At 41.8% G+C, this 27,965-nt stretch overlaps 2 protein-coding genes across 4 annotated transcripts; one reads left to right on the top strand and one right to left on the bottom strand.

Moving 5' to 3' along the window:
* Window positions 1-6: 6 nt before the first annotated feature.
* On the top strand, window positions 7-14,364 carry ddx49 (DEAD (Asp-Glu-Ala-Asp) box polypeptide 49). 2 transcript variants are annotated; one of them, XM_080032599.1, is made up of 14 exons: window positions 7-249; window positions 472-595; window positions 1,304-1,389; window positions 1,559-1,680; window positions 2,094-2,281; window positions 2,813-2,953; window positions 3,126-3,201; window positions 4,164-4,240; window positions 4,397-4,494; window positions 4,605-4,679; window positions 5,256-5,344; window positions 5,507-5,578; window positions 5,928-6,142; window positions 9,390-10,785. In XM_080032599.1, exons 1-13 carry the CDS (start codon window positions 135-137, stop codon window positions 6,102-6,104), a joined length of 1,440 nt encoding a protein of 479 aa, XP_079888725.1. In that variant the 5' UTR covers window positions 7-134; the 3' UTR covers window positions 6,105-6,142; window positions 9,390-10,785. The 2 variants fall into 2 exon arrangements, with proteins under 2 accessions (XP_079888725.1, XP_079888724.1); XM_080032598.1 differs by lacking the exons at window positions 5,928-6,142; window positions 9,390-10,785 and adding an exon at window positions 11,252-14,364.
* LOC307254288 (regulator of nonsense transcripts 1) lies at window positions 14,278-27,874 on the bottom strand. 2 transcript variants are annotated; one of them, XM_080032597.1, is made up of 24 exons: window positions 27,509-27,874; window positions 27,027-27,166; window positions 26,113-26,202; window positions 24,854-25,021; window positions 23,753-23,933; window positions 23,471-23,632; window positions 22,492-22,618; window positions 22,124-22,222; window positions 21,859-21,967; window positions 21,514-21,673; window positions 19,416-19,534; window positions 19,097-19,261; window positions 18,477-18,591; window positions 18,023-18,166; window positions 17,624-17,837; window positions 17,384-17,501; window positions 17,001-17,157; window positions 16,555-16,697; window positions 16,291-16,465; window positions 15,794-15,875; window positions 15,513-15,677; window positions 14,845-15,065; window positions 14,571-14,693; window positions 14,278-14,412 (listed from the first exon to the last, which is right to left on the bottom strand). In XM_080032597.1, the coding sequence occupies exons 1-23, from the start codon at window positions 27,677-27,679 to the stop codon at window positions 14,574-14,576; spliced, it is 3,345 nt and encodes a 1,114-aa protein (XP_079888723.1). In that variant the 5' UTR covers window positions 27,680-27,874; the 3' UTR covers window positions 14,278-14,412; window positions 14,571-14,573. The 2 variants fall into 2 exon arrangements, with proteins under 2 accessions (XP_079888723.1, XP_079888722.1); XM_080032596.1 differs by having other exon boundaries at window positions 22,531-22,618.
* Window positions 27,875-27,965: the final 91 nt, after the last annotated feature.

Raw genomic sequence — 27,965 nt, 5'->3', positions numbered from 1 at the left:
GCATTACACACGAGGATGGTTTACGCCATGGTTTACGCCCGCCACATTGAAATAGTGCATTAAATTGATTATTTTGTAAAAAGTAGAGTAAACTGAAGTACTCATCTAGCCTGGGAGAAATATATAAATTGGATATGGCTGACTTCACGTCGCTGGGTCTCTCAGACTGGCTTGTTAAACAGTGTAAACAGTTGGGGATCAACAAACCCACTCCGGTGCAAGAAAACTGCATGCCAGCTATTTTACAAGGTAAGACAGGGTAGGGTAACTTAAAGTAGGGTAAAACATACTACCACACAAAATCCACGCGATAAACATGAACATGGAGAAAATTGCTTCCCAAGTGCACAGAACAGATAAAGATGTACTAAGTTAACACTTGAGCCTGAGATACTCTGCATTCTGATGAGGAAACTCCTCAGAAGAACTCGGAGCGTGTGAATGAAGGTGTTTTGTTTTTCTTCCTCCCAGGTCGGGACTGTTTGGGCTGTGCTAAGACCGGAAGTGGGAAGACAGCAGCATTTGTGCTGCCAGTGTTGCAGAAACTGTCAGAGGATCCCTATGGCATCTTCTGCTTGGTGCTCACTCCTACCAGGTCAGTGTTGAGTAGTGTCGGAGAGCTAAGCTGGAAGACCCTGGTACGTTACGTATTTATGGCATTTGTGGTGGGGGGGGGAATCCACATTAAAAACACTTAAACATGTTTTATTTTTTTAAATCAGCTGAGATATGACTAGCCAATCAGGTCGTCTGGGACGGACAGGTCTACTTACAGTCCCCAGAGTTAGGACTAAACAAGGAGAAGCAGCTTTCAGTTTGTATGCTCCACATATCTGGTACAAACTCCCATAAAACATGAGGTCTGCTGCAACTCTCAGCTCTTTTCAATCAAATCTGAAGACTTTTCGGTTTCCCTTTTTAACCTGCAATTTTTATTTTATTTAAATGTTTTATTTCTATTCATATTTGTCATTCGCTTTTCTAATGTGTATCCAATACTTGATGTATTTTAATCTTGATGATTTTCATGCCCCTGTAAAGCACTTTAAATGGCCTTGTGTCGGAATTGTGCTATATAAATAAAGTGGCCTTGCCTTGCCTAATGAGATAAATGCATCCCACAGTAAGACCGAAGATCAAAACGTATATTAGGAAAGAGAACCCTTAAATTTTTTTTTTTAAATAGTCTGATATAATTATTTTCCTGACAAATCTATAAACTGTACATTATTGATAATTGTGAAACATATGTTTGAAGCATCTCATATTTCCAAATGTATGATGAATGTGTGATGTCATGCAGGGAGCTGGCCTATCAGATTGCAGAGCAGTTTCGGGTCCTGGGGAAGCCTCTGGGTCTAAAGGAGTGCATCATCGTTGGTGGAATGGGTAACTACGTACACCACAGCATGCTGTTCATTCAGAAGCAGTGGCAAATTCAACCACTGCTTATACTGTGTATATCTCATTTTACAATCAAGATCAGATTTGAGATTATGAGCCTTGTGTCGCACTGCTGATGCTCAAACCCTGCTTCTCTCTCCTGTGCTCCTGACAGACATGGTGAGCCAGGCCCTGGAGCTCACCAACCAGCCACATGTCGTTGTGGCAACGCCGGGTCGTCTGGCTGACCACATCCGCAGCTCCAACACCTTCAGCATGAGCAAGATCAAGTTTCTGGTGAGTTCAGGAAAAACCACAGACAGATAATTAAAAGAAAAATCCGAAAACTTTGTTTTGTTTTTTAAATATCTGCGTACTTGTGGATAGGTCTAAATGCCCCGTTGTCTCTACTATAGATAGCTCTAATATAGCCGACAGATTTTAAGTATGTTAGGACAAAGTGTATACCAGTCTTAACAAGCTCTCTTCTCTGTTACTGTTGATGAGCTTTTTTTAATATTTTTTCTAAAAAGCTGTGGAGCTCCATATTATCATAGACACCAGTTTAGAGAATGACAAGAAAATATTGGGCTGAAACTTTTTAGATTCGTACATGAGGAGACTAGTATAATTTTTAATGTGTGATGGGCAAAGAATAATTATGTCGTGTGACTAACTACTACTACATTTGGCCTTTCTGTGTTTGTCAGATAATGGACGAGGCAGACCGGCTGTTGGAGCAGGGCTGCACTGACTTCACCAGAGACCTGGAGACCATTCTGGGGATCTTACCGGCCAAACGGCAGACGCTGCTGTTCAGCGCCACACTCACCGACACCCTGCAGGACCTGAAGAGCATCGCCATGAACCAACCACACTTCTGGGAGAGCAAGTCTGAGTAAGTCACCCGTTGCTGTTTAAAGGCTGTTTGCATGAATATTGAGCAAATTCTAGACGGTATGGGTGTAAGTTTTGATCTACGTTTTCGCCTTTTATTAAAAGTATAAATACACTTACAGTATGCGGTATTTGTATCAAGTATCGACCTACTTATTTCAGGTGGAAGAAAACACTCAGGGTCAGATTTGCTAAATCTTTTGTGCCTCATTTCACATGCATTCTGTGCGAGAAATCAAATCATGCGTACTATTTCTAAAACGCTAGCACCAGCCTGGAATATCAGTTTGCCTGACATCTGATCTGAGCTGCAACTAATCGCTGAAGTGCGTCTATCGCACCGATGCCTTTGGATGTAAGGGAGAGTTCAAGCAACGGGAACACAAGTGTTGAGTGTGGTTGAACGAACACTCCCGCAGATATGTGCAGAACTCATGCGGGTGTTTTTCAAATATGGTGGTCAGGAGGAGCAAGCAAAAGCAAGAGGAAGTCTAGAAGGAACAATGAAACATCACATTATGGTTTATAACAGGACACGGACAGTGGAGGAGCTGGACCAGAGGTACATCCTGACTCCAGAGAAAGTGAAGGACGCCTACCTGGTCCACTTGATCCAAAAGTTTACTGACGAGCACGACGACTGGTCAATCATCGTCTTCACCAACACGTGCAAGTAAGAAGCCCAGAAATAAGTCAAAATAAACTAGAGTCTGTGTGTGGATCAGTAGCCAGGAACGCCCATGCACTTGTAAATGTTGTATTGTGATGATTTGGCGTGGTTCTTCTGTAAAAAGCCCATTTATTACCTAAACACATTTGTTTGATAGTCTTTAACCTTTTTTCAGGAACTGCCAGATCCTCACCATGATGCTGCGGGAATTTAGCTTTCCAACTATCATGCTGCACTCTCAGATGAAACAGGTAACTTCAAGCAAATACATTTCAGTAACGGAGGTCCTGCTAAAGAACAATTTATTTTTACGAGAGAGAAATACGACGTCAAGGAAAAATAGTCGACTGTGGGCCATGCCACACAGTCAACAGTAATGTATGATAAAGCTGTGCTGATCTGTACATATTGCATACATAGTTTTATTTAACATTATTCTATTTCATGTACAGTATCCTATTTCACTACTGTTATTATTTTTATTGCTATTTCCACGTATAGTATTCTATTTGGTATAAACTTGATTTTAGTTTACATTCTAAATTTACTTTATATTCATGTGGTGCAACTTATCTCCACACTGTTAATCTGCACTGTCCTTGTACTACTTTTGTGTTTATTTGTGTCTCAGGTGACTCTCTTCACTTGTTTTTTTTTAATCAATGTTGCATTGTTGAGAGGAGCCTGAGGCTCAAGAATTTAATTGACAATTACTGCTTCTGTAATTGTTGTGCATATGACAAATAAACATCTTGAATCTTGATTTGCCAAAAGATAGCATTTCCTTATTTGTGAAAGTAGGAGGCTATAATTTCACAAGATGCTTCACGTTCCTCATTTTAATGCAGAGGGATGTTACTCTAAAATAACACACATCCTAAAACTACAACTTAATTCTCATTATAAAAAAAAAAATTCCTCATCTTGGCCGTGAAACTCCATCATAGAGCATCCACCATGTTGTATCGGAACCTGTTTCACTTCTTAATGAATGCTCATACAAAGGATTTGATCTTTATTTGTGAGAGGGGAAAGGTGAGGACACGGTGATGGGTGCCTTATCAACAGTCCTCCAGAGCACCTCGAAAAGCTTGTACTGGATGTGGAAATCCTAATTGTCAATGGATAATATGGAAACAGTCAGTCTAAAGCGGATTAAACCTTATGAATTGGCCAGCGGAATGACACAAAGACTGCTCTTTATCTTCTCCAGAAACAACGTTTTGCAAACCTTGCCAAGTTCAAGGCCAGCGTCTTCAAAATCCTGATTGCAACAGACGTAGCTTCCAGGTAAGAAGCAGGGATAATGGGGGTCTTAGTTTTTACACATTCAATTTGTCAAAACCATCCGTCAACTCTTCCTGAAGTTGTCCCATGGTTTCAGACTGTGGAAAGCTGAGATCGCCTTAGTGTTGAGTCGTATTCTCCGTTCTGTCTGACTCTCAGGGGTTTGGATATTCCGACGGTTCAAGTGGTCATCAACCACAACACGCCCGGCCTTCCCAAGATCTACATCCACAGAGTTGGAAGGACAGCAAGAGCAGGTAACCTGTGACAACTTTGTCCTTGATTCATGATCCACAACTTACTCTGGATCGTTTCACGGCTAAAATAAATGCAGCTACTACATGACAAGGTTTTTCTTCTTCTGCAGGGAGAAATGGAGTTTCCATCACGCTGGTGACACAGTACGACATCCACCTGGTCCACTCCATCGAGGCACAGACTCGTAAGTGACTTGGGTTGGGTATAATATTTGAATTCGAAGTTTTATGTGTGTGCATCTTCAGACCCTATCTAAACAATTTTGTGACCTGCCATCTCATCCGTATTGTGTCAGATAGTGTTCAGTCACACATTTCAGATAGTTTGATGGTTCAGCCCCGTTATCAGTCATTATGACGACAAATAACTGTCTCAAACAAGGCTCCCGCTCCCCTTCCCTCACCTGGAGGGACGTCTCAAATCACGTTGCTGCGCCACACTGAAATCTGCGACCAATACGGATATGTGACCGTAGAGCATGCACGCGTGAACCGAAAATCGGACTGGGTGTGCGACCAGACCAAACGCAGTAATAAAAACTATATAAAAACGTCTTTCTTTGCACTGATGGTCTTGTTTGCTGTTAAAGGTAATTTATGATTATGAGAGGAAACATGAGGCTGTTTAAAAGATATTTAAATGCTACTCGTAGCTGCTTTAAGGTTGAAAAAAAATTCCAATCTCCAAGACCCTCAGGTGTGTTTCCAGTATGTGTGAAAAGTCTGATGTAACTCAAACTGGTCTCTTGCTGTTTATCCAGAGACGAAGCTCAAGGAATATCCTGTGCAGGAGAAAGAAGTCCTGAAGATCCTCACTCAGGTCAATGTGACCAGACGGCAGTGTGAAATAGTACGGAAGCCTCTTCTCTTCTTTTTCACCTCTGGGAACTTTAGTGCAGTTAAAGTTGATTGATGTTTGAACTGAATTTTTAAGTCAGGACGCGGTTTGTTTTAGGCTGTATAAATGTTAACCTTGTGCTGTTTTGATGATTGTCTCTTTTCTGCATGGTAGAAACTGGAGTCCACGGACTTTGACGAGAAAAAGGAGATCAACAAGAGGAAACAGCTGATCTTGGAGGGGAAGGTGATTTTCTCTTTTTCACTGCCAAACATTTTATTCAAAACAACAGATCTAGCTCAATGTATGAACGTTACAAAGATAAAAAAAAAAATCAGATCATTGTTTGAATATTTCCCTATATGTGGTAATAATTATCAGGAATATGATAGCAACTGAGTGTTCAGTTGCTACACTTCCAATACATAACCACCATAAAATCTAACATGGGTGATTTAAGTTTCCCATTAATAATGAATAAAACTATAATCTGTATAAGTGAGAGAGGGGAGGGGAGGGGGGGGAATGACTACAAAGTTAGAGATGCTATTTGTCCTGCAGTGAGGTTTGGAACCTGATTAAAAATGTGCTGTAGTTACCCCCAAGACGGCCCGGGCTCGCGCAGCCTTCACCGAGGTTCGGCACCTCCTACGAGGCATCGATGGAGTCAGGTTTGGTATCCTCTTTCCTGCACGGCTTCGCATCACCTATGCAGGTGTACAGCGCGACTTCACTTCCCCAGAGGAGGCTAAGACATTTATTAAAACACTGAATAAATAGAGTTTTCCAGCTCATTCTACAATAGTTCTGGTGAGTTGTAAAATGACTTTTTCCCTATAGCTATTTAAAGCCTCCAGCTGTCACCTAATATTTTTGTTTATATTGGACGACTTTGATATTTGTCCAACTCCATTCATGGACAATTAAGTACGTTTGGTGACTTTTGTAGCTGTACTGTTTATATTTTATATTTTTTTAAATATTTTTAGATCTGATTGAAGTTGGTAACAATAGCCTACTTAGGTTTGTGTGCCAATATGTTCTCCCTAAAAAATATTTATATAAATCACATGCCACTAGCCTTGTTATTTTTGTTGTGTTCTTTTCCATTACAGAAGCTAGTGGATGTGTATAAATGCATGCATACACGTTTCCCAGATGTATAGTCAGTGGGAACATGCATATTTTTATTTATTATTTTATTTTTGTACAATCTAATTTTCAGTTCTGCTGTGCCAATGCACCATAGTTATTTCAAGTGCCTTATATTTAATATTCAATGTTTAGAGTTAATGCTCTGCAGAGTTCTATTTGTTAGTTCTAGCTTATAAGTCGAAAGCTTCATTTTGAAGATGGCTCCTGTCGGAGTCTGCACTGCTGCTCCCATCGTTTGGGGATGGGTTCAATTGATGTGCGGGAGGGTTTGGGTGGGTTGTGGTTGTTTCTGGTGTTATGTCTCTGTATCATTACTTGTGTTTTTTTTTTTTTTTTTTTTTTACCCTGGGGGATCTCCTCTTTTCATCTACCATCTCCATTCCTGATAAAATGCAACCTTTAGATGATTAATACAACTTGCCCAAACTCAGACAATGGATCCACTACTAGATTTTTAAGCTGGAATGTGAGAGGTCTGAACAGCCCCATTAAACGATCTAAAGTACTTTCTCATTTGAAGAGATTGAATGGCGACATTGTATTCTTACAGGAAACGCATTTACGTGATAGGGATCAAGTTAGACTTAAGAGTCCATGGGTCAGTGATGTCTTTCACTCAACTTTTGATTCGAAAGCTAGAGGGGTAGCTATTTTGGTTAATAAAAGGGTACATTTTACCGTTTCTAAGATCATAGCTGATAAGAATGGGAGATATATGATTGTCGCAGGCCTTCTATACCAGAATCCGGTTTTATTAGTAAACGTTTATGCTCCAAATTTTGATAACCCAGATTTTACAAATAGATTATTTGCCACCCTGCCTTTCCTAGACACCCATCTTTTAATTCTTGCTGGGGACCTTAACTGTGTTATGAATCCAACACTGGACCGCTCTAATCCCCGTACTCTCAACCAATCTTCCATGTCTAAATCAATTTCTGATTTTATGCTCCAAAATGGGTCTGTAGACCCGTGGAGATTTCATAATCCCCAAACTAAAGCATATTCTTTTTTCTCCCAAGTCCATCAATCCTATTCCCGCATTGATTATTTTTTTGTTGATGGTTCCCTGGTCTCCAAAGTGACCTCCTCCGAGTATCATTCAATTGTTATATCTGATCATGCTCCTCTTAGTCTCAATATACAACTTTCAGGCCAACCCCGTTTCTCCTCACCCTGGAGGTTTAACACTTTGCTTTTGTCTGATGATGCATTCAACACCTTTATATTGTCCTCAATTGATGACTTTATAACTATTAACAAAGATGACTCTGTCTCTTACTCATTACTATGGGAGTCGCTCAAAGCCTATTTGCGTGGTCTAATTATTTCTTACTCAGCTCATCTCAATAAAACCCGAAGGGCCAGGCTAAATGAACTCCTAATTAAAATCCGGGATATTGATGGACAAAATGCCATTAACCCATCCCAGAGTTTAGTGAAACAGAGATATGATCTGCAGGCAGAGTTGGACCTCCTTACAACAAGCGACGCTGAGCGACTTTTACTACGTTCTCGTGCAACTTATTATGAGCATGGTGATAAACCGAGTAGGCTCCTGGCTCATCAATTGAAACGTCAAACTACTTCTAGACTAATTCCACAAATTAAAGATACCTCTGGCGCACTTGTCTCTGATCCCACTTCTATAAATGACACCTTTAGGGATTTCTATTTCTCCCTTTATGAATCAGAATCATCATCAGACAAGACAGAAATGACTTCTTTCCTCCAGAATCTTGATATCCCCAAAGTCGATCCCACTACTGCTAATGAACTTGACGCACCTTTGAATTTGGAAGAAATTCAATCATCTATCAAAGCCATGCAAAACAATAAAACACCCGGCCCCGATGGATTCCCAGTTGAGTTTTTTAAGAAATTCTCTAATAAGTTGGCCCCTCTCCTCAACTCTGTTTTTAACGAATCCCTAGAACGTGGTTCATTGCCCCCCACTCTAACCCAAGCGTCCATATCCCTTCTTTTGAAAAAAGGAAAAGACCCTACTTCTTGCGCCTCGTACAGGCCTCTGTCACTTCTTAATGTTGATGTTAAGATTTTAGCTAAAACCTTAGCAACTCGTCTTGAAAAGATTCTTCCTGTCATCATATCAGAAGAACAGAATGGCTTCATCAAAGGGCGCCAGTTGTTTTTCAATGTCCGAACACTTTTAAATGTAATTTTCTCTGGTCATTCTGCCTCAACGCCCGAAGTTGTTATTTCGCTCGATGCTGAGAAAGCATTTGATCGGGTAGAATGGCATTATCTTTTTGAAGTTCTACAACAGTTTGGCCTAGGGAACAGGTTTATTTATTGGATTCGGCTTCTGTATACTAACCCTCAAGCCAGTGTCCACACGAATAATTCCCGGTCTAAATATTTCACATTGTCACGCGGTACTAGACAGGGCTGTCCCCTCTCCCCCCTACTTTTTGCTTTGGCCATAGAACCCCTCTCAATTGCTTTAAGATCCCTCCCCCACTTTCACGGCATTCCTCGTTCTGGCATTGACTTAAAATTGTCTCTTTATGCTGACGACCTTCTTTTGTATATATCGGACCCCCTGACTACTATCCCGCCAATTGTATCATTGCTGGAGAGATTTGGCTCTTTCTCAGGCTATAAAGTTAATCTACTTAAAAGTGAATGCTATCCCATAAACACCTTAGCTTTACAACTCAAACAGTCCGATATTCCTTTTAAGCTCAGCCCCTCAGGGTTTAAATATTTAGGGATTAATGTTACCCGCACCTTGCCTTCTCTCTATTCTGCCAATTTTGCCCCTTTGGTTACCCAGCTTGGACTAGATTTCAAGAGGTGGAGTTCTCTTCCTCTGTCATTAATAGGTAGGATTAATGTGGTAAAAATGAATGTCTTGCCAAGATTTCTTTTTCTTTTTCAGTGCACTCCTTTATTTTTGTCCAAAAAGTTTTTTAAGTCTTTGGATGGTACCATTACTTCCTTCTTGTGGGGAGGTAAGACTGCCAGGGTAAGAAAGTCATTACTGCAAAAATTCACATCTGACGGTGGTCTCGCCTTACCAAATTTTCTTCTATATTATTGGTCAGCACAAATACATAAATTAACTTACTGGCTTCAATCTCCAGAACTATTATGGTGTAAGCTTGAGACCCAGTCGTGTTTTTCCTCTGCACTACCGGCTTTACTCACATCTTCATTGCCCATTAACCCTTCCAGTTTCACTAAGAATCCTATTGTGGTATCTGCACTGAGGATTTGGTCCCAATTTAGGCGCCATTTTAAGTTTTCCTCTGCATCCACTCTGATGCCCATAGTGAACAATCATCTATTTCCCCCATCTGTTGGGAGTATCTCCTACGTGTTATGGCAGAATCGAGGCATTAAAGTTTTCAGAGACCTTTATAAAGACGGTACTTTTGCTACTTTTTCAGACTTGTCTAAAGATTTTAATTTACCTACATCCCATTTATTTATGTATTTTCAAATTAGGCATTGTGCCTCCGCTCTTTTTTCATGTTATCCCTCCCTCTCTATTAACCAACCATGGGAAGACCTTCTGACCTTAAAACCTCAGCAGAAATCACTAATATCTAAGACTTATGACAAACTCATGGCTCTGGAAAACAATTCTACTGTCAAAAGCAAAAATGCTTGGGAGCGTGAGCTTGGGGTAGATTTGACAGATCAATGGTGGGATAAGGCTGTGCATAGTATACGCTCATCTTCTCCTTGTGCCAGGCTGCAGCTTATACAGTTTAAAGTGTTACATAGAGTCCACTTTAGCAAGTCTAGACTATCGGAAATTTACCCAAACATTGTGGACCAATGTGACAGATGCCACGCCTCCCCTTGTAATTTGAGCCATATGTTTTTTTACTGTCCCACATTAAATAGATTCTGGAATTACTTTTTTATGACCATGACGAAGGTTCTAGGAGCCCAAATTAAAACAGACCCCTTTATCGCAATATTTGGAACCCCATCTCAACAACCCCATATCACAGCCTTACAATCAGAAACATTAGCTTTTACTTCCCTTCTGGCAAGACGCCGTATTTTACTCATGTGGAAATCCCCTAATCCCCCATCAATTCAAATCTGGCTCCAAGATGTTATGTTTTTTTTAAAATTCGAGAAAATTAAATTAACAGTGAAAGGCTGCACTAACAAATTTACAAAAAAATGGTCTTCTTTTATAAATTATTTCAATTCGCTATCAACTCTGGCCCAAAACTGAACCCCCCCCCCCCCCCCCCCCCCTTATTTTTATTTATTTTTATACTTTCTTTTGGACCTGCAGTGTGTAAAATTTTGGGTTTTATTTCCTGGCGGATTTTGTGGAGGGTAGTTGTGATGTCCATGGGTGCGTTTGATTTGGTGCATAGTGGCTGAATTTTTTTTTATTTATTTTTTTTTTCAGTATTTCATTCTGGAGCTTTCTGGAGCTTACTTGGTGATGTCATGTTACACACTGCAACTTTAACTGTGTATTTGTGATCCCTACTTTATTTAGTCAATGCTTGTTTTTTTTTTGTTTGTTTTTTTATCATGTATATTTCTACATATTTTTGTATGAAAGCCTATTATTATTATTATTATTATTTTTTTTTTTCCTTATGATATATTTTGATTCCATTTGGACTCAGAGACAGTTGTTGTGTTTGTTCTTGTTGTTTACAAAAATGATAAAACCCAATAAATACATTTGAAAAAAAAAAAAAAAAAAAAAAATTAAAAAAAAAAATGTGCTGTAGTTAATCTGTGATCAAACCGTTGTTTCAGGATCCAGACCTGGAGGCTAAAAGGAGGGCGGAGCTAGAGAAGATCAAGGGCCAAAAGAAGGTGTTCAAACAGAAAATCCAGGAGAGCATTCAGAAACAGAAAGCTGGACAGCTGAAAAAGAAACTGATGAAGAGAAAACAGATGAAAAAGACAAAGGCGGCGAAGACAACAGCATAAAATCTGCCGTGACCCATGTGTATATACTAGTTTTATTACTGTGCAATATGAAATATTTTGATGTGAGCACCTGCAAATAAAATTGAAGCTGAGCAGAGTTTCATTCCATTATGACAACCACTCAAGTTGACAGCCTTTATTGATTCAGTTTAACAAGGAACAACCATGTTGTGATGAAAAGTCACTGCAAATAAGACTCGTTTCAAAGAGGTATTTACATCACATTGTCTCTAGTCCGTTTATTTAATATCCGCCTGTTGACGTAGAGAATCAAGGGTTTTGGATGCAAATGTAAATGTTCAACAACTCATGTACAACTGAATCACTTCTTCAATGATCACGGCAATATGTTGCAATTCAATGTGGCTCAGAAGATGGTAAAAACACCAAAGCAATAATATTACGGCAGCAGGTTCTTAAAGCTATAACATTTAAGGATTTCAGTGGAATGGGTTGATATGAGAAACTAATTCATTCCACAATGCCAACGAAACATAACTATTTCTAAGTCAATTAAACATGGCAACATCTACTCACAACATGATTGTCACATGACTGCTGAATTGGGAAGCAGGTGAGAAAACAGTGAGGTACATTCTTACTGTGTTCAGAAAGCGTCTTTCCTGGAAGAGTTAAAAAAACTACAATCCCTCGGACAGTTTGAGGAGAAGATACAAAAGTAATGAAGAAAAGAAACGGCGTTCGCCTCATTCCTGTTGTCAGCAGGTTGCTACAAAAACTGATTTTAGTAAAACTACACAACATGGCTAAATAACACCCAATTGAACAAAACATGACACAAAGCAGTGAATCATCTGGCAGAAGCAAAGTTTGGATCAACTCAAGGTTCACACAGTTCTCCAGGAAGAGGGTTTAGGATCCACATAAATCTCAAGAGGAACTCTACAAGGAATACATAATGCAGGGAAAAACAGCTTTGCACAAATCAAAAGTCAACACAAGAAAAATAAATTCTACCAGCCTCCGTTTGTTACACACCACAGAGAAGGAAGGTGGCCCTTTTTCATCCACCCATCCTCTGAGAAACAACCCAGCAGCTAAACTCACTGACCTCATCATTCCCCCCCATCCCAATTGTATTAAAAAAAATAAAAATAAAAGTCCTTTTCTGTGGGTTTCTTGAGCCCTCTGGTGTCTGGAAGGTTGTTTTTTTATGCTGGTAGTTTGATTTGAACTACATTCATGCTTGTGCTGCAGCTGTTTATCTGAAGGTGATTGGTTATAGGCACTGATTCATGTTTCTCATTCACTTTACATATAACTCCCTGCCATCTATTCTGTACTATTGTCATGTCCACTGTTTTTAAAGAGGATTTGGTAAAATGTGAAATTATCATAAGATTAGGTTGAGGTTTTAGACAGATTTCCTTTCTGAAAGTCTTCATTTTACAACCCCTTGAATTACATTAGATTTGTGTGGCAAGGCTACATGGCCATCAGTCTGGCTAATTTTCTTGTCATGTGAACATAATTCACAAAATCAAAACACTGGGTGAAATAACATTGGAGTTTATATCCATATTTAATTTGTGATCATTAATTGGGACTGAACCGCCCTAATGCCACAATTCCCCTCTCAATTTCTAACCCTGGCAATGACCTGAACTCGAGTTCCACATGTGGAAACTTCCATATCCTTCTGTCCCTCAGCCACCTTCCTTTTCTACTCCCTACCTGTGGTGGATTGACTGCCCCGGCCGCCTGTAAGCCTCCAACACAATCATCCTTCTTTCCCCCTTTCGTTTGGTTTCTTTCACCTCCAGCAGGGATTTGTGTGAAGAGCGTGGACCGTCCACAATCCCCTGGGGGAATCAATCGGTGCAAAGCATTCAAGCGTTTGCCAATCTAAGCGTACACAGAGTGTTTAAAAAAAAAAGACATCTGGTCATGAAGCACAATGGGACATCCACAACCCCTGCTTTGGAAAGATTAAAATAAGGAAAAGCCTTTGCTGAAACATCAAATGACATTGAGTTGAATATTCAATGCTGGTCGTGTTTGATAAGTTTCGATGACTTTTTTGCAATTTTGTGCTCTGGGATAAGAAAGGTACTTCAGAGAAGAAAAAAACTGTCCCATGATGGTCGCGATATCGGTGGGATTCGCGCGTCATGCCTTGAAAACACAGTCTGAAATCCCAGTGCCACTCCACCACTGACGGGTGGTCAAAAGCACCCCATTAAAGACCTTGTGACTGAGCCAGTGGTTCTCAAGGCAAATGAAAGGTATTTCAATTCAAGGCTCTTTAATCTCAGACTCAAGCACAGAAACCGTGTTTTTATTTCCTCTCCAAGGAGGTTGTGTCGACTGCTGCTTCCTTCAGAGGCTGCTGAGGTCTTTGGGCCCAGTAGAAGATTGTTGACGCCGCTCTGCTCCCATGATGCACCAAATTTCAAAGATACAGGTTGAGCAACCAGCCGACGTTCGGCATGGGGGATTTGGGGTTCTATGGCTTTCTGCAATCGTGCCCTTTGCAAGTTTGGAGAACAAGTTCTTCAAATTCAGCTGCAAAGCTTCGATCCCCGTCCGAAGACGAGATCGCTTTCCTTCCTTTCCTGGAGGCTGCGGGATGAAGGGGTTGGCTGGATTATATTGTTGGGAGTTGAGCCTCATTTGGATTCCCGTGAGACCGTTGAGATCTCTCCTCTGTTTCCCTCAGCAGCTCGACCACACGCCGCCATCTTCTCGACTTCCCTGCTTCACTTTGCACGGACAGCGGTCCCTGCCTCTCGCTGGTTCACTCGGCCTCTCACGCCTTCTCCCTGCCCGTCCGTTAGTGCTCTCCTTCTCCTTCTTTCTCTCGCTGGTCATTGGTTCGGTTTCGCTATCCCGTCGCTTTCACTCGGTGGTGCTTCGGTTGTAGCAGAGGAAAACAGGTATCCATTTTATGTTTTTATTATTTCCCAGATTAAAAAGCTGATGAACTAAGCTCAGCTCAAGCCTAGCTCCCTTCTTCAAGTGGCCTGTAAGACACAAAAACAGGTTCATAACCTTTGGTCTGCAACAATTCTTTAAATTCCCCTCCCTCCCCCCCATAAACCAAAATAGGTGAGCAATATTTACTAAATTAAACTTTAAAAAAAAAAAAAAATCCTTCTTCCTATGTCTTGGAATTACTTACACTCTAGTACTGTGACAGTCCAGTCACCCCACCATGTTGGTATGCACGTTCGCCCTGGTAAGTTGAGTCCTGGGATAAAGCCACATCGATTTGGGACTTAAACTCATCGCCAAGGTAGCTGTCCTGGAGAACAGAAGGACAAACAACATTACAGACACCATTTCTACCTCCATCAGTTAGCTCTATACCAGGACCTTTAAATCTCTTCTATAAAATTAATCAAATCCTAAATATCTGATCAGTTCTCTTTCACAGAGTGACAGTGATGTGTTACCTGGGACAGCTCAGGTTGGGAGAGGCCAGGCTGGCTCATCTGAGAGGGCTGGCTCATGTTGATGTAGCCCTGTGTCAGCGGCCCCTGGGAGAAGGGCTGGGAGGCCCCATCCTGGCTGACCTGGCTGTTTGATCCGTTACCCGGACCGGTACCCTGGTTTCCCGAGCCACGGACCCTCTGCCGCCCGCCACGCCCGGGCTTACCCTTCATAGCTCCACGACCTTGATTAAAAAAAAAGATCAAACCAAAGTCAAAACAAACCAATCATTGGTCTTAGGTCATAATGTGATGTTATACTAGAGGGAACAAAAACACAGTCAGGTTAAGCTTGGAATGTAATTGGTATTATTGCCGGTGGACAAAGACGGGGTGTGATTTGAGCCCACTGTGATTTTTGGTCACCGCTTTTTATTCAGTTCAAAGCTCAAAGCATAGAACACTAAAAGTATTCATATAACTCCAGGCTGAAGTCTGAATTCTGAATTTCAAGCTTGAAAGACCTGCTGGTATCAGGCGTCAACATTTGTCACTCCAGTCCCCAATCCACCTTTCGTTATGCGGTATTCGACTTAAACATGATCGGATTACTTCTCCCACTAAAGAACTGGATCAAAATGTGCTCATATTCAGTTCATGTAAAGGTTTACTGTCCCAGTGCTGTGCTGTACCTGCAGCGGGGCCGTTGGTCTGACCCAGGTAACTGGGTGGAGGCATTGGTGGCATCACCAGGTTGAAGGGAATGGGAAGATTCATAGCGGCCATGTGACCGGGGCCCGCCCCAATCATCCCAATCTGGTCATGAGTTTGGAAGTACATGTTGGATGGACGTCCGACTGCAAGAAAAAAAAACACAATAAATCTGATGTCAGATTTCGACAAAGAAAACAAGACCGGTCAAGCAACTTTGAGTCATACAGTGAGATATATACTATATATATCAAATAAATACCAGTATTGCTGCGGTCGTATGCAGAGCCAGGAATGAGGGCCTCACGGGCATCGTACATTGCAGTGCTCATAAAACGTCCCCCCTTGAGAAAAAAAACAGAATATCACCAATTTGTAATGTTGCATTCTCACAGATTTAGGGCTGCAGCTTATAATGATTTCCCCCTAATGAACATGCTGCCACCATCTTACTAGTTTGTCAACAAGTCTTATATTGTTTGACTACAATGATAAGTCCACATTTGCCTTGTTTCCACTGTGCAGTGCGGTTCTGGTCGGCCCGGCCCAAGACTCTTTACTCTTGAGGAGTAGACCCTTTTCGGACCCTTTCGAACTGCTTGGTACTCCAACGAAATGGCCCCAAAAATAGGTGCAGCTCGCTTATTTTGAGACCCTTCCCTACTTCTGACAGTGGAAACGCAAACAATAGTGTGCTGAGCCGCATCGAAACAAACCGCTCAGTGGAAACAAGGCTTAACATTCGTTGGCTCTACTCACAGGGTTGACTGTGTTGACCAGTTTGCGGGGTTTGCTGAACTGCATGAGACTCTCCCTCAGGTTGTTGAGCGGTCCCTCCACCAGGACCTTCTGCTCCTTGTAGTTGTTCAGCAAGTTGTTCCACAGCGGCTGCTTGGAGAGGGCCTTGGGGTTCCCCACGATGATCACACCATACCTTCATTCACAACACAACACACAAGTCAGCTGCTAAGGCGAGAACTGTATGTGTCCACTGTAATGTTTGAAGAGATCTGAGGTTTTTACTTGGCTCTTGTCAGCGCCACGTTGAGACGTCGTGGGTCATTCAGGAAGCCAATGCCCTGGTGCTCGTTGGCACGAACACAAGACAGGATGATGAAGTCCTTCTCTCTGCCCTGGAAGGCGTCCACACTGGCAATTTCCACTTGCTATAATGGGGCAGAGCAAGAGGGGGGATTGCATTGTAAAAACAAACAGATTTTGTCCAACACCACCAAGCAACTTCATAATGATAATTGATGTTTACAATCAATTTGAATAAAATGTATTTTTTTAAAGCTCTGGCTCTCTTGATGCTAAGAGGCCTAACATGTCTTTTGGGTCGACGACAAAATAACCAGACCCACAACACCGAAATACTCCATTCATGATAAGTTAACACCATTTATAATCTAAATGATTATTGCAAAAAGTAAAAAACCAGTGTACATATGTGGACATCTGTGTGTTACCTGATAGAGTTTGGTGTGCAGGGAGCCACTGAACTGCATGTACTGGACCAAGTAGGAGCGCTGCCCCTCGTACGGGGTGATGATCCCAATCTGGTCAGGTTTGGCTCCAGCCTTCAGCAGCCTGGTGGTGATCTTCTCCACGTTGGAAGCCTCCGTCCTTAATAACATCAGGATCAGTTAAATACTGTTCTGCTCTCATCAGTGGTCCTGTCTTTACTGTTGATCATGAATAACAAGGGGAAGGCTATACCCTGCAACTATTTATAGACTGTGAGCTACAGTTTGCCCTTTCATAACCAGCGTAATGAATACACTTTGTATATTATGAATCACCTAGGAGGTAAATTACGTAAAGTGACGGGAAGGATAATACGTGATGTTACCTGTTAAGGTAGGAGGTTCCAGAGCTGGCAATCTCCTCCTGACCCTGAGTCACATAGAAGAACATGGGCTTATCCGGCTGCGGCCACTGGAAGTCAAAGCCTTTCTTGATGCGGTCAGCTGGGGAGAACAGGAGGATTTTCATTATAGTTTTGCTATTTTGTACATCTTTCTACCTGCTAATGTACTAGTCATAGTGAAGAAATAATTTACCCCACCATTAAACTAGATAATGAACAAACCTGCAGTGACCCCGTTCTGCAGGGAACCCTCATAGAAGATGTTGGAGGGGAAGGCACTCAGGGCTGGGTGCATGCGGTACTGGACCTGCAGACGGATTGGCCGGATCCCCAGAACCACCAATCGTTCAAACAAGGACTGGGACAGACCTGCTTTGGCTGCTTTCTTACACATCACCACAGGACCCAACTGGCAGTGATCGCCCACCAGAATGAGCTAAGAGGAGGGAGAGGAGTGAAGTGTGGCAGCTGGGTTAATATAACAGCATTAGTAAGACATTTGTGTTCCTGGAAGTCTAATACAAATAATTGAGTTTATCTCAACAGTTAAGTCATATTCAATTACTCATGTTCAGATTAGTTGATATTTAGCTCTGTGAGAGCGTGTGTGTGTATGTGTACCTGCTTGGCTCCCAACACCACGGGCACCATACACTCTGGCTCGGTGGCCTGGGTGCTCTCATCAATCAGGATGGAGCGGAACTGCATCTTGGCCAGACGAGGGTCACCAGCCCCGACACAGGTACAGCAGATGACATCAGCATTCTTGACAACAACAGGAAGAGAAATTAAATCTTCCAACAGAGGAGAGAGCTACATGGGTGAAACATTTGGGGGCATTGACTGGGATTAGGATGACATTATATAAACACAAATTATGTTTTGTATCTATAATGACATTACTAACGCAGGTCAGTTCCTACAAAGTTAGCCCAGAGGAAAATCAAGACCAAAAGAAAACCTTAGCAAGATTGACAACTGCCTGGTGCAACAACTTGAAATCATTAACTTAAAAGAAATCCTGAGGATCAACTTTGAGCTATTTTTGGTTGAAGACTTTGATGCTCGTCCTCACCATGAGCAGCTCCCTCTCAGCTGTGCGTTTCAAAGCTCTGTAGCGTTTCTCATCAGCAGACGACAGCTCACCGGTCTCGTCCTTCAGCTGCTGTAGCTTTTGAAGCTCAGGCATACTAGGGAGAACAAAGACACGATAGAGTGACTATAACACGCGAGTTAAAAACTAGAAAGGCTAATCTGTGATCCGGTCTAAAACAAATATGTCCTTCCCCTTTTTGGAACAACCGTTACCATACCATGAAGTCATAAAAAAAGTAATTTTTTCTGTGATTTCTAAGCAGATTTATGGACTTTGGATGATGATGATATCCTCCACACTATATACAGATGCATCTCAAAAATGAGAATATCATGGAGAAGTCCTCTCAAAGTTAACTTTTCATATTTTATTTCATATTATTTTCTACAGTCATTACAGAAAGTGAAATATGTCAGTTCTTTCTTTTGTTTTAGTTTTGATGATTATAGCTTATAGCTCATGGAATAGAAAATCCAGTATCTGAATATTACATAAAATCAATCAAAGTATTTATAATACAGAAATGTCAACCTTCTGAGAAGTATGTTTAGTCTAGATTCATTTCACTTATGTTAAATTAATCCCTCCATGCCACTGACCTATCCATGTTGCTGATCTGGTTGTGCAGAGCCAGGAAGGACACAGGTGACTCGATGGCCTCTCGGCTCTTGGCACACAGCCTGACGACCTTCAGTCCCGTCTTGTCAATCTTCTCAGTCAACTGATCCACAGCAATGTTACTGGGAGCACACACCAGAACTGGTCTGCAAATGAACACGCATAAGCATCATAGAAAGAGTAAGGGACAGGAACATTAATGTAAAATACAGACACTGGAATAACAAAAATAGAAATGTGATCTAATGTAAAATTACAGGTTAAAGTAAGTATGTAACTTTAAAAATCTTAATTTTTTACCCATTGCCCTGTCTTGACAGGTGGTAGACGATAGTGGCAGAGGTGACAGTCTTCCCTGTGCCAGGAGGGCCCTGGATCAAACTGAGAGGCCGCTGCAGCACCGTCTTCACAGCGTACACCTGGAAATACAAGTAACAAATAAAGTATCAGCTGTTATATAGAGAAATCCAACCATTCTCAAAAAGTCTCTGAGAAACCCAAATACCACATTCAAAATGTCTTAAACTCCTAGACTCTGTTTTTCACTCTGCTTTAAGGTTCATCACAGGAGATGCTTATGACACACACCATTGTCTTTTATATGAAAAGGTTGGGTGGTACTCCCTTAAAGAGAGACGTGATGCACATTGGCATATTTTTATTTACAAAGCCTTGACCGGGAAGCTTCCTCGTTATTTAACAGAAATGCTGCAAATTTCAGATGGGCTTTATCAGACCCGCTCCACTGACATGCTCATGCTTTATGTCCCACAAGCCCGGTCTGAGCTGGGAAAGACAGCTTTTAGCTTCAGTGCCCCCGACTCCTGGAACAACTTACAGCAACAAATTAAACTAAATACCTCCATATCCTTTAATCAATTTAAACAAACTATCTTAAATCTGCCAAACTCTACCTGTAACTGTTTTAATTAGGCTATATTGTACTTTCACCCATTTAATTTCATTTTAATTGCTGCCACTCTTCACCACTATGTAAATGTTTCAATAGTTTTTTTTGTTTTTTGTTTTTTCTTCTCTTCACCTGTTGTTGTGTATTTGATGTATTTGCATTGAATATTGTGTATGCATTGTTGTTTTTCCTTGGAATTTGTTTGAACTCGACACCATTGAAAATGAGGGTCACCCCTCAATTGGTCTCTCGAGGATAAATAAAAGTTAAATGAAATGAAAATGAAAAATAAAACATAACCCCTTCTTCCATAAAATATATTCCTACGTAATTGTTTTTTAAAATCTATTGAAAAATAGCCAAGTTAGGGGCCACTCACACTAGGGCCGCGGCCCCGTGCCCGAGCTCATTTGCATACTAAAGTCTGGAACGTTTGGCTAGTGTGACTACGCCATCCGTATTCCAGCACGGAACAGCCCCTTGGCCACGGCACACTTGGGAGAGGTGTGCCGTGGCCAAAGTACAGATGCTAATGAGATGACACGCGCACAAGCAAGCGCACAGGCGGCGTTCCTGACGTGAATTGCATAGAGATGCATAGTCCGTTAACGTCCGCTGCCTTACTAGTTGGCACCAGAATTGCCCACCACTTGGACTTGTAGCTACATAAAATGTGTGAGAATTAACGTGTGTGTAGGCCTAGGTGTGGGCTAATAAAAGAGGGAGAGAGCTAAATAGGTGAGCGCAGAAAGCAAAGCAAAAAGGTTTTCGTGTTTACTGACGTTCGTCAGATGATTTTTTTCTTTTTCCTCCCGTCAGCTGTAATAAGACGAACCCAAAACAACACACAGCGGGACTCCGCGGCCCGTTGATAAGGAAACAGTAGCCTACACTACAAGGTTTAACAAGAAACTTTATAAAGACAAACGATCTCTGCCCATACAAAAAGTTCTGACTTGGATTACTTGATGGAGCGATCGATGTGTATAAAACCATCCGGTACGTATGGTCTGATGACGGGCCGTTATATTAATAATAAACAGCGTGCTGCACAAATATGAGACTGTCCACCGCGACCTATTACGTCAAGGCTACATTTAAAAAAAACAATAGCTTAAGGATTCTCGTTGCTCTAATGTGGAAGTGGAATATATGATGCAAATTTGGCCGGATGAAAATATTCACAAACAGTCGTATAGCCTACAAGTAGATATGCTCCAAATCCTAAACGCGCACGGTGACGTAGGCAAGGTGCAATCGTGCCCAGGCCACGAGCAGTGTGACCACTGGCCAGCGGGGGGAGTCGGGAGGGGGGGAATCGTGCTGAATCTTCCTGCAGCACGGACAGGCAAACGGCCCTAGTGTGAGTGGGCCCTTATACTGATGAACCAATGTACCTAATAAATCACAGTTAAATTATTGGAGACATTAGAAGAAAACTAATAGCAAAATGATGACAGGAATCACAAGGGTTCAGTATGGTCTGACCTGTGAGTGATTGAGGTCGGGTAGACCCGTGGCAGTGAAGCGCTTTGGCAGCTGACACTTGATGGTGACATCCTCCACCTCGTGGCCCAGCAGTTTGTGATAAATGTATCCAGACACAGAGGTCTCATCCACCGCAAACGTCTTCAGGGCACTCTGCATCCTGCAGCGAACAAATATACAAAGGTGATGTTTTACCACTTATATTATATCATGTAACATCAGTGAACCGGTGTCTTTAACAAAACATCAATTTCATTACATTATGTAATGTGGTGACTTAAAAGCAGTATAATAACATAATCCATCGCATTCGGAATTTAGTAGTAAAGATTTTTTTTAGCAAACCTGTCAAAGGAGGTGGACTTCCACACAAAGTCCACCTGGAAGTTGTGAGGAATTTCCACAGGTGCTCCGACACTGCTCCGCAACTCAATGGCAATTTCATCTCCATAGTCTTGAAACACAGGCTGTTAAGGAAGTCCAGCATCATCCTTAAATCATTTCTAGTAGGTGTGGTGGGTATAGTTGTCTATACTATTCCTTTATAATTGAGACTAAAAGCCATCTGGGATTAGTGCCAGTGTAATGAGCCAAACAGAGTAAAGGATACTGTCTGGGACTTTGATGACATGGCCGATGCCTTTCCACATCGGGGCCAAGTCTCCCTTGTACCGCAAGCAGATCTCATCACCTTGCATCAGACGCATATCTGGGAATGATACAAGAACACAAGTTAGGTAGTTGTATTCCTAAAGTTAGGTAGTTATATTTTTAAAGTGACCTACAAATATACTAATGAGGATGGGCTATGTTGATAAACAAAATGATACAGTACCGTGCACGCACAAAACCCCATTACAAAACAAAGTAAAACACAAAACCAAGCACACATGCCAACAAATTATGGGGGGTAGGGGGAAGTTGTGTGCAATCCTGAAGACTGATGGAGGGATGGGGGGGAGGGGGCTCTATCTGCACCACAGAACCACTGGGAGGAAGTCAAGCTCAGAGAATTACCACCTGAATCCGTCTTGGGAAGTGAGAAATAGGCAATCCGCTTTTTATTCAGCCCCAGGTCCCACCTGACTGTTATGTTGTCTTGGGTCTGCAAAAGGAAAATAAAAAAATATAAATATAAAATCAACTAATTATACAAATATCTTAAAGGTCACATATTATGCTAAATGCACTTTTTAAATGTGTTCTAACATATCCATGGGTCCACGGTGTGCCTAGAGACTGCCAAAATATTTTAAAAAATAACAATCTCTCCTTTTCTCACTCTCCCCCTTTCTGAAACCCCCAACCCTCCCCCCAATATACTCCAGTCAGAATTCTCCTCGTTTCTGACCTCAAACTGGAAAGCCAAAAGCTTCCACTGTGCAGCCCACACCCCTATTTCTTATTGGTCCACGGCCCTGACAGACAGAGGGCGAGGCGTATCTGGCTTCGCTTCCGGACAGGGGGGAGCTCAAGGATTGAATATTTACGAGGGGAGCTGCAGCTCTTTTAAAAAAATAGGCCATTGTGAGATTAGCTGAACATCAGCATAGTACAATAAATTATCTGAAAGTTTTTTTCAGCAAACAATTAAAGAAAAACGTATTAGGGACCACTAAGACCATATAATATGGTGTATAATAGAACCGAAAAGTGTATAATATGGGAGCTTTAACAGTTCAAGGTAAAATCTTCAAATAACAAAACAGAGCTGGAGCTATTTGTCTCGCACATCCAGAGCTAATTAAATGAAGTGCCACAAGGCCCATGTTAAAATATCAGCAGACACTTCTGATTTCACTTGCAAGCGGCACGAGAACACCTCTTCCAAGCGGACCAGAGTCTTGTTGTTTAGTGCGCACTAGAGGTCTCGAACTGTGTTCAAAAGCAACCCAAACAAACCGCACCAAGGGCTTAAACGCCCCCAGGGTTCAACTCAGAAGTGAAGTGCAGGTACCTGGGACTCCTTAAGCTTCTTGTCGTAGTCAGCCTCCAGTTTGACCAAAGGGCCAAAGATGTTTTGGTACTGGTAGGCGTCCTCGTAGCGCAGCAGCACATGCTGAGGCTCCTCGTCCACTCCCGGTTTCTCCAGGTCTTCCAAGGTGGCAGTGGGGTTGTCCTAAAGGAAACATGGTCAAAGCAACTGCCAATACGTACATATCACACATCCTATCACAGACTCTCATGCAACACATAAAAGTCCTGTGTAGCTGTATAGTGCCAGAGGACAGCATCATACCTTCCACAGCTCCTCCAGCTTATTGATCTGCTGGGCAGTGATCTGACGAGCCCTGAGCTGCTCCTGCTCTGATGGGATCTTCACCAGCCAGGACAGGAAGCAGCGGTCCTGGATCAGCGGCTGCCACTGTGAACTGTCCCAGTTGATGTCCTTCAGGCTACTCTGGCTAGCACAGGGTTGCCTGCATGAAGATACAAAGTTCAAATAGACAGAAACTTAGCTAATGTTTGGGGTTTTTATGCATTGCAGAGGATATGAACTTGTTTTTTTTCTCCCTCAGGTTTGATTTCTCACAGTACTTCTTGCAGCATGTGTATTTGACCATAGAAAGGGTTTAATTAACTGCCTCAGAGCAGGAAGCAATAGTTTAATGTCTATGGATATCAGCAGGGAGCAGTAACAACCGCTGCAGACTAAATAGCTCACAGTTAAGTGAGATTTTAGGTCATATTAATCAGTGCAAAACCTTTTCAAAACAAGCTACCTTATCACAGACATTTTTTTTGACATAACAGAGTGCTGACCCTTTTTAAATATTACAGTTTTTATTCAAACTCCAAATTAGCTAGCTCAGTACATATTTCAACTTTAAGGGATCTTCCTTTGTCAGGTTTAAGTGTTTAAGTCATATAAAGACCACTCTTACCCATTAAAAATATGTCATATTTAATCATTTAGTCATATTTCATCTCATTGTTACTAAGATAATTTACCCTACTGCTGTTTTGGATTAACACTTCCTTAACAGTAAAATAAAATACCATTCTTAGTTTATTGCCTGTAACAGGTTGAAGCTCTGATCGTCTATCATAATTAATAAAATGTCTTGTTTCATTGTCTTAAACTTTCAGCTGCCTCAGAATGCATAACATTCAGAGGTACGGGGTGAATTCTGAACAACTGATAGGAAATAAACTGCATGATAAACTTCCTGTTCCATGGCAAGAATTTGCATATTTAGCTTTCAGTTCTTGCTGCAGAGTAGTGTCTAATGACTGAGCACGCAGAGGTTCAATGCTGTCTCCAAGGACACTGTTGACAGAACATACTGGGTTTTGACAGTCTGTCTCCTTACAAGGCCGTCCCCCTGCTGCTACTGACCTGCAGAGTAGCACCACCACAGAATCAGCCTTGGCCGGGATGAAGCCCAGGAGGAAGACGTTGCGACAGCCACAGTTGTAACACTCCAGCACCGTCTCGCCCAGCGGGCCATCTTTATGCAGTGTCACCTCTTTGCATTTGGCCCTCACCAAGTGGTTCACAATGTGACTGGAATTCAAGAGAGCAGGTGTCAAATAATTGAGGAAATAATCGGACACTTCTGTGACTTCTCATACAGATCTCTCTATGCACAGTCACAACATCATTTGAGTGGCTAAAGTCTGGCCGATTGTGATGTGGATGATAACTGAAAATGTTTAAGCCTGATGAGACCAGCCGTATCTTGCAAGCTTCACATTCGTTTCTCTCCCAAGAATCAGTCTTGACTCCAATCTCCGTGGGGAGGAGCACAGTCAAAATATGACCGGGCCAATCAGGGAGAGAAAGGAATGTGAAGCTCATGAGATCAGGCTGGTCTCACCAGGCTAACAAAGTTTAATGAAAATAATGTTTTGAAAAACTAATAGTTGATAAACTCACAACTATTGTGGTGTTTGTATTTCTGATTGTTATCCGGATTATCATATACATTTTAACCCATTGATGACGGCTGCTGCGCGATGCCACATTGGCTCTCCTGCCTGATGCTGCGTCGCGCAGCATTATTACTTTATCTAATTTTCATGGCATTCCCAGCATAGAATGCACTGTCATTGGTTCAAATACACATGAGGTGGGTTTTGTTGATTTTTTTAAGACCACGTGACCACCCAAAAGTTGTGTGGTTTGCCGAAAATCATGTCAATCAAAAAAATTAAAAATTAAAAAATAAAACAAAATAATAAAAAAAATACGCCAGCTATGTCGGCGACAGAACAGTTAGTGGTGTTTGGTGCGCAGAATCAAGGTCTACTATAGACTACTGACGAAAATCACACAACACATTGCATCTATTTATTAACAATATTTAATAATTTTCTAATTCATCTAATTTTGACGATTTTTAGAAATATTTGTTGGTTTGTAAGCGCTAAGGGAGCATGTTTAAATAAAACCTGTGAACCTTAACTTTTAAATGTATTTTATTTCATGTTTCTATGTGCTACACAGGCTTAGATATTAAGGTTTTGGTAGACTTGACAATTCGTACTATTTTTTCAGAAAACCCTCAGGCATTAAGGACATGCATCCTAGATTGCCATAGTCATCAATGGGTTAAGGGGAATGTGAAGTAATCGAGTGAAGATGAGTGAACAAACCTGCCAGATGTGTTGCCACGTCCATTACAGAACCACTTTTTGCTGGTATTGCAGTACACCACACACGCTGGGTCATGTATACCACAGTAGCTGAAAAAAAGGTATCAAAACAGCAATTTAATTACCGTACAGTTCAGTTTTACCGTAAATCCAAGAGGTACACATGATGCCAAGTGTCAGAGGGATTGGCATATTGTATCGAAAGATAACATTTCATGAGATCATATCACATCTAATTGCAAGACACACTACCTGTTGAATTCTGTTTTCTTGTCCAAAACCTGATGATCTCCAACAGTAAATCCAGTTTTTAATGTCAAACAACTAACAATTAAAATTAATATGTGTTATCTTCAAAACTAATTTGTCCTGGAATATTGTAACCATCTTTTCCAAACAATCCTATATCTATTTAGGAACTCTTTCCTTGCTAGCTGCCCTAAGGTTTGAAGGGATAGTTGCCCTCCTTTTTCTCAAGAATGTACCCTTCTTCACCTTGCAAATTCCTTCTAAACCCATTCCCCTACGCAACATTAGCCATTTTCCTCATGGGTGTATTTCATTGAGTTTTTAAAATAATTTTCAATTTGCTTACAAGAAATTAATTATGGAAGTTGTGGTTAGCTTTTTGTTTCTGGTAAAAATAAAAATAACAATAACATACTAAAAATTACGATCTGAAAACTGTTATTGCACCAGGCTGGTTTGTTGTGTTTCACTTTTGACACGTGTAAGTCTTGAATGGGTCCTACTTGTGTAATATTCGGAACCACACAATAAATAAACACCATCAATACAGTGCTGTGGTGTGCTATCACGGTGATAGTATCACCTAAACATCGCTATTAAAATGTCATTACTTCCTTAGTTAAGCTAAGTGACACCCTGACATGGTGTGGCTGCTGTCCGTGTACCTGCACGCGTGCACAGGCAGGTCTTTCGTGTAGTACGTGTCCTCTTCGTCCTCCTCAAAGTTGAGCTCGGCCAACAGCTGGCTGGCTTTGGCCGAGTCGTCCACTCCCCCGTTGAGAAGACCCTCATCAGGACCATTTACCTGCAGCACAACACAATATTTAACCAACCAAGCTTTATGCTAAAGCTAATAGCTAGCTTAGCGGCTATTGGACACGGCGCGGAAATGCAAGTTAATTGTTATTTGACAGCCTGTCAATGGTGTTGACTTTCATCCTTGGTCATTACAGTTATACCCGTGTGCATGGTTAGCTTCGTATAGTTCAAAACAAACGTGCTACGGCCACTAATATAACTTTGTGAGTTTGGTTATTGGGTTTGCAAGCTAATGGTAACGGCTAGCTAACGTGAAGCTAGGACAGCTAGCTCACCGCCGCTAACGTCAGTGAACCGCGCTTTATAGGAAAATGAAAAGGCCACGCACCTGGCCGTCCAGTTGGCTCTGGGTCTGGCCTTGAGTCTGCGTCTGGCTTGGGAGGGTGAAGTCCGTGAAGTCGTACTCGGAACCCTGGGTGTCTGCTCCGAGCAGCTCTGCTTCCTCGGTGTCCAGGAAGGTGAGGGTTTGGGAGCTCGGCCCGTACGCCTCCACACTCATCTCGACTCGCAACTTTCGCTTTACTGCCTGCGCGGTTTTCCGGTGTTTGTCTACAGATTAACAAAAATCCCCACGGTATTTGTGGATCGATAATAGGGTTTAGAGGCCGACACTTAATAGTCTGAGTTTGAACCCAAACAAAAATGGAACCGATCAGAACCTCGACAGCTCGACTCTCGAGCAGCTCCAGCGGCGGTGACGATCTGCCATGCGCCGCTCTACGTGTGACGTCACCCCGTCGGAAGAGCAGAGACGGGTCGCGCTCACTCTGATCTCATTCCTGGGT

Source organism: Ammodytes marinus (assembly GCF_949987685.1).
Source record: "Ammodytes marinus genome assembly, chromosome: 8".
NCBI classification, from domain to species: domain Eukaryota; kingdom Metazoa; phylum Chordata; class Actinopteri; order Uranoscopiformes; family Ammodytidae; genus Ammodytes; species Ammodytes marinus.
The sequence above is the reverse complement of the archived record's forward strand: the minus strand, read 5'-3'. Positions and strand labels throughout refer to the sequence as shown.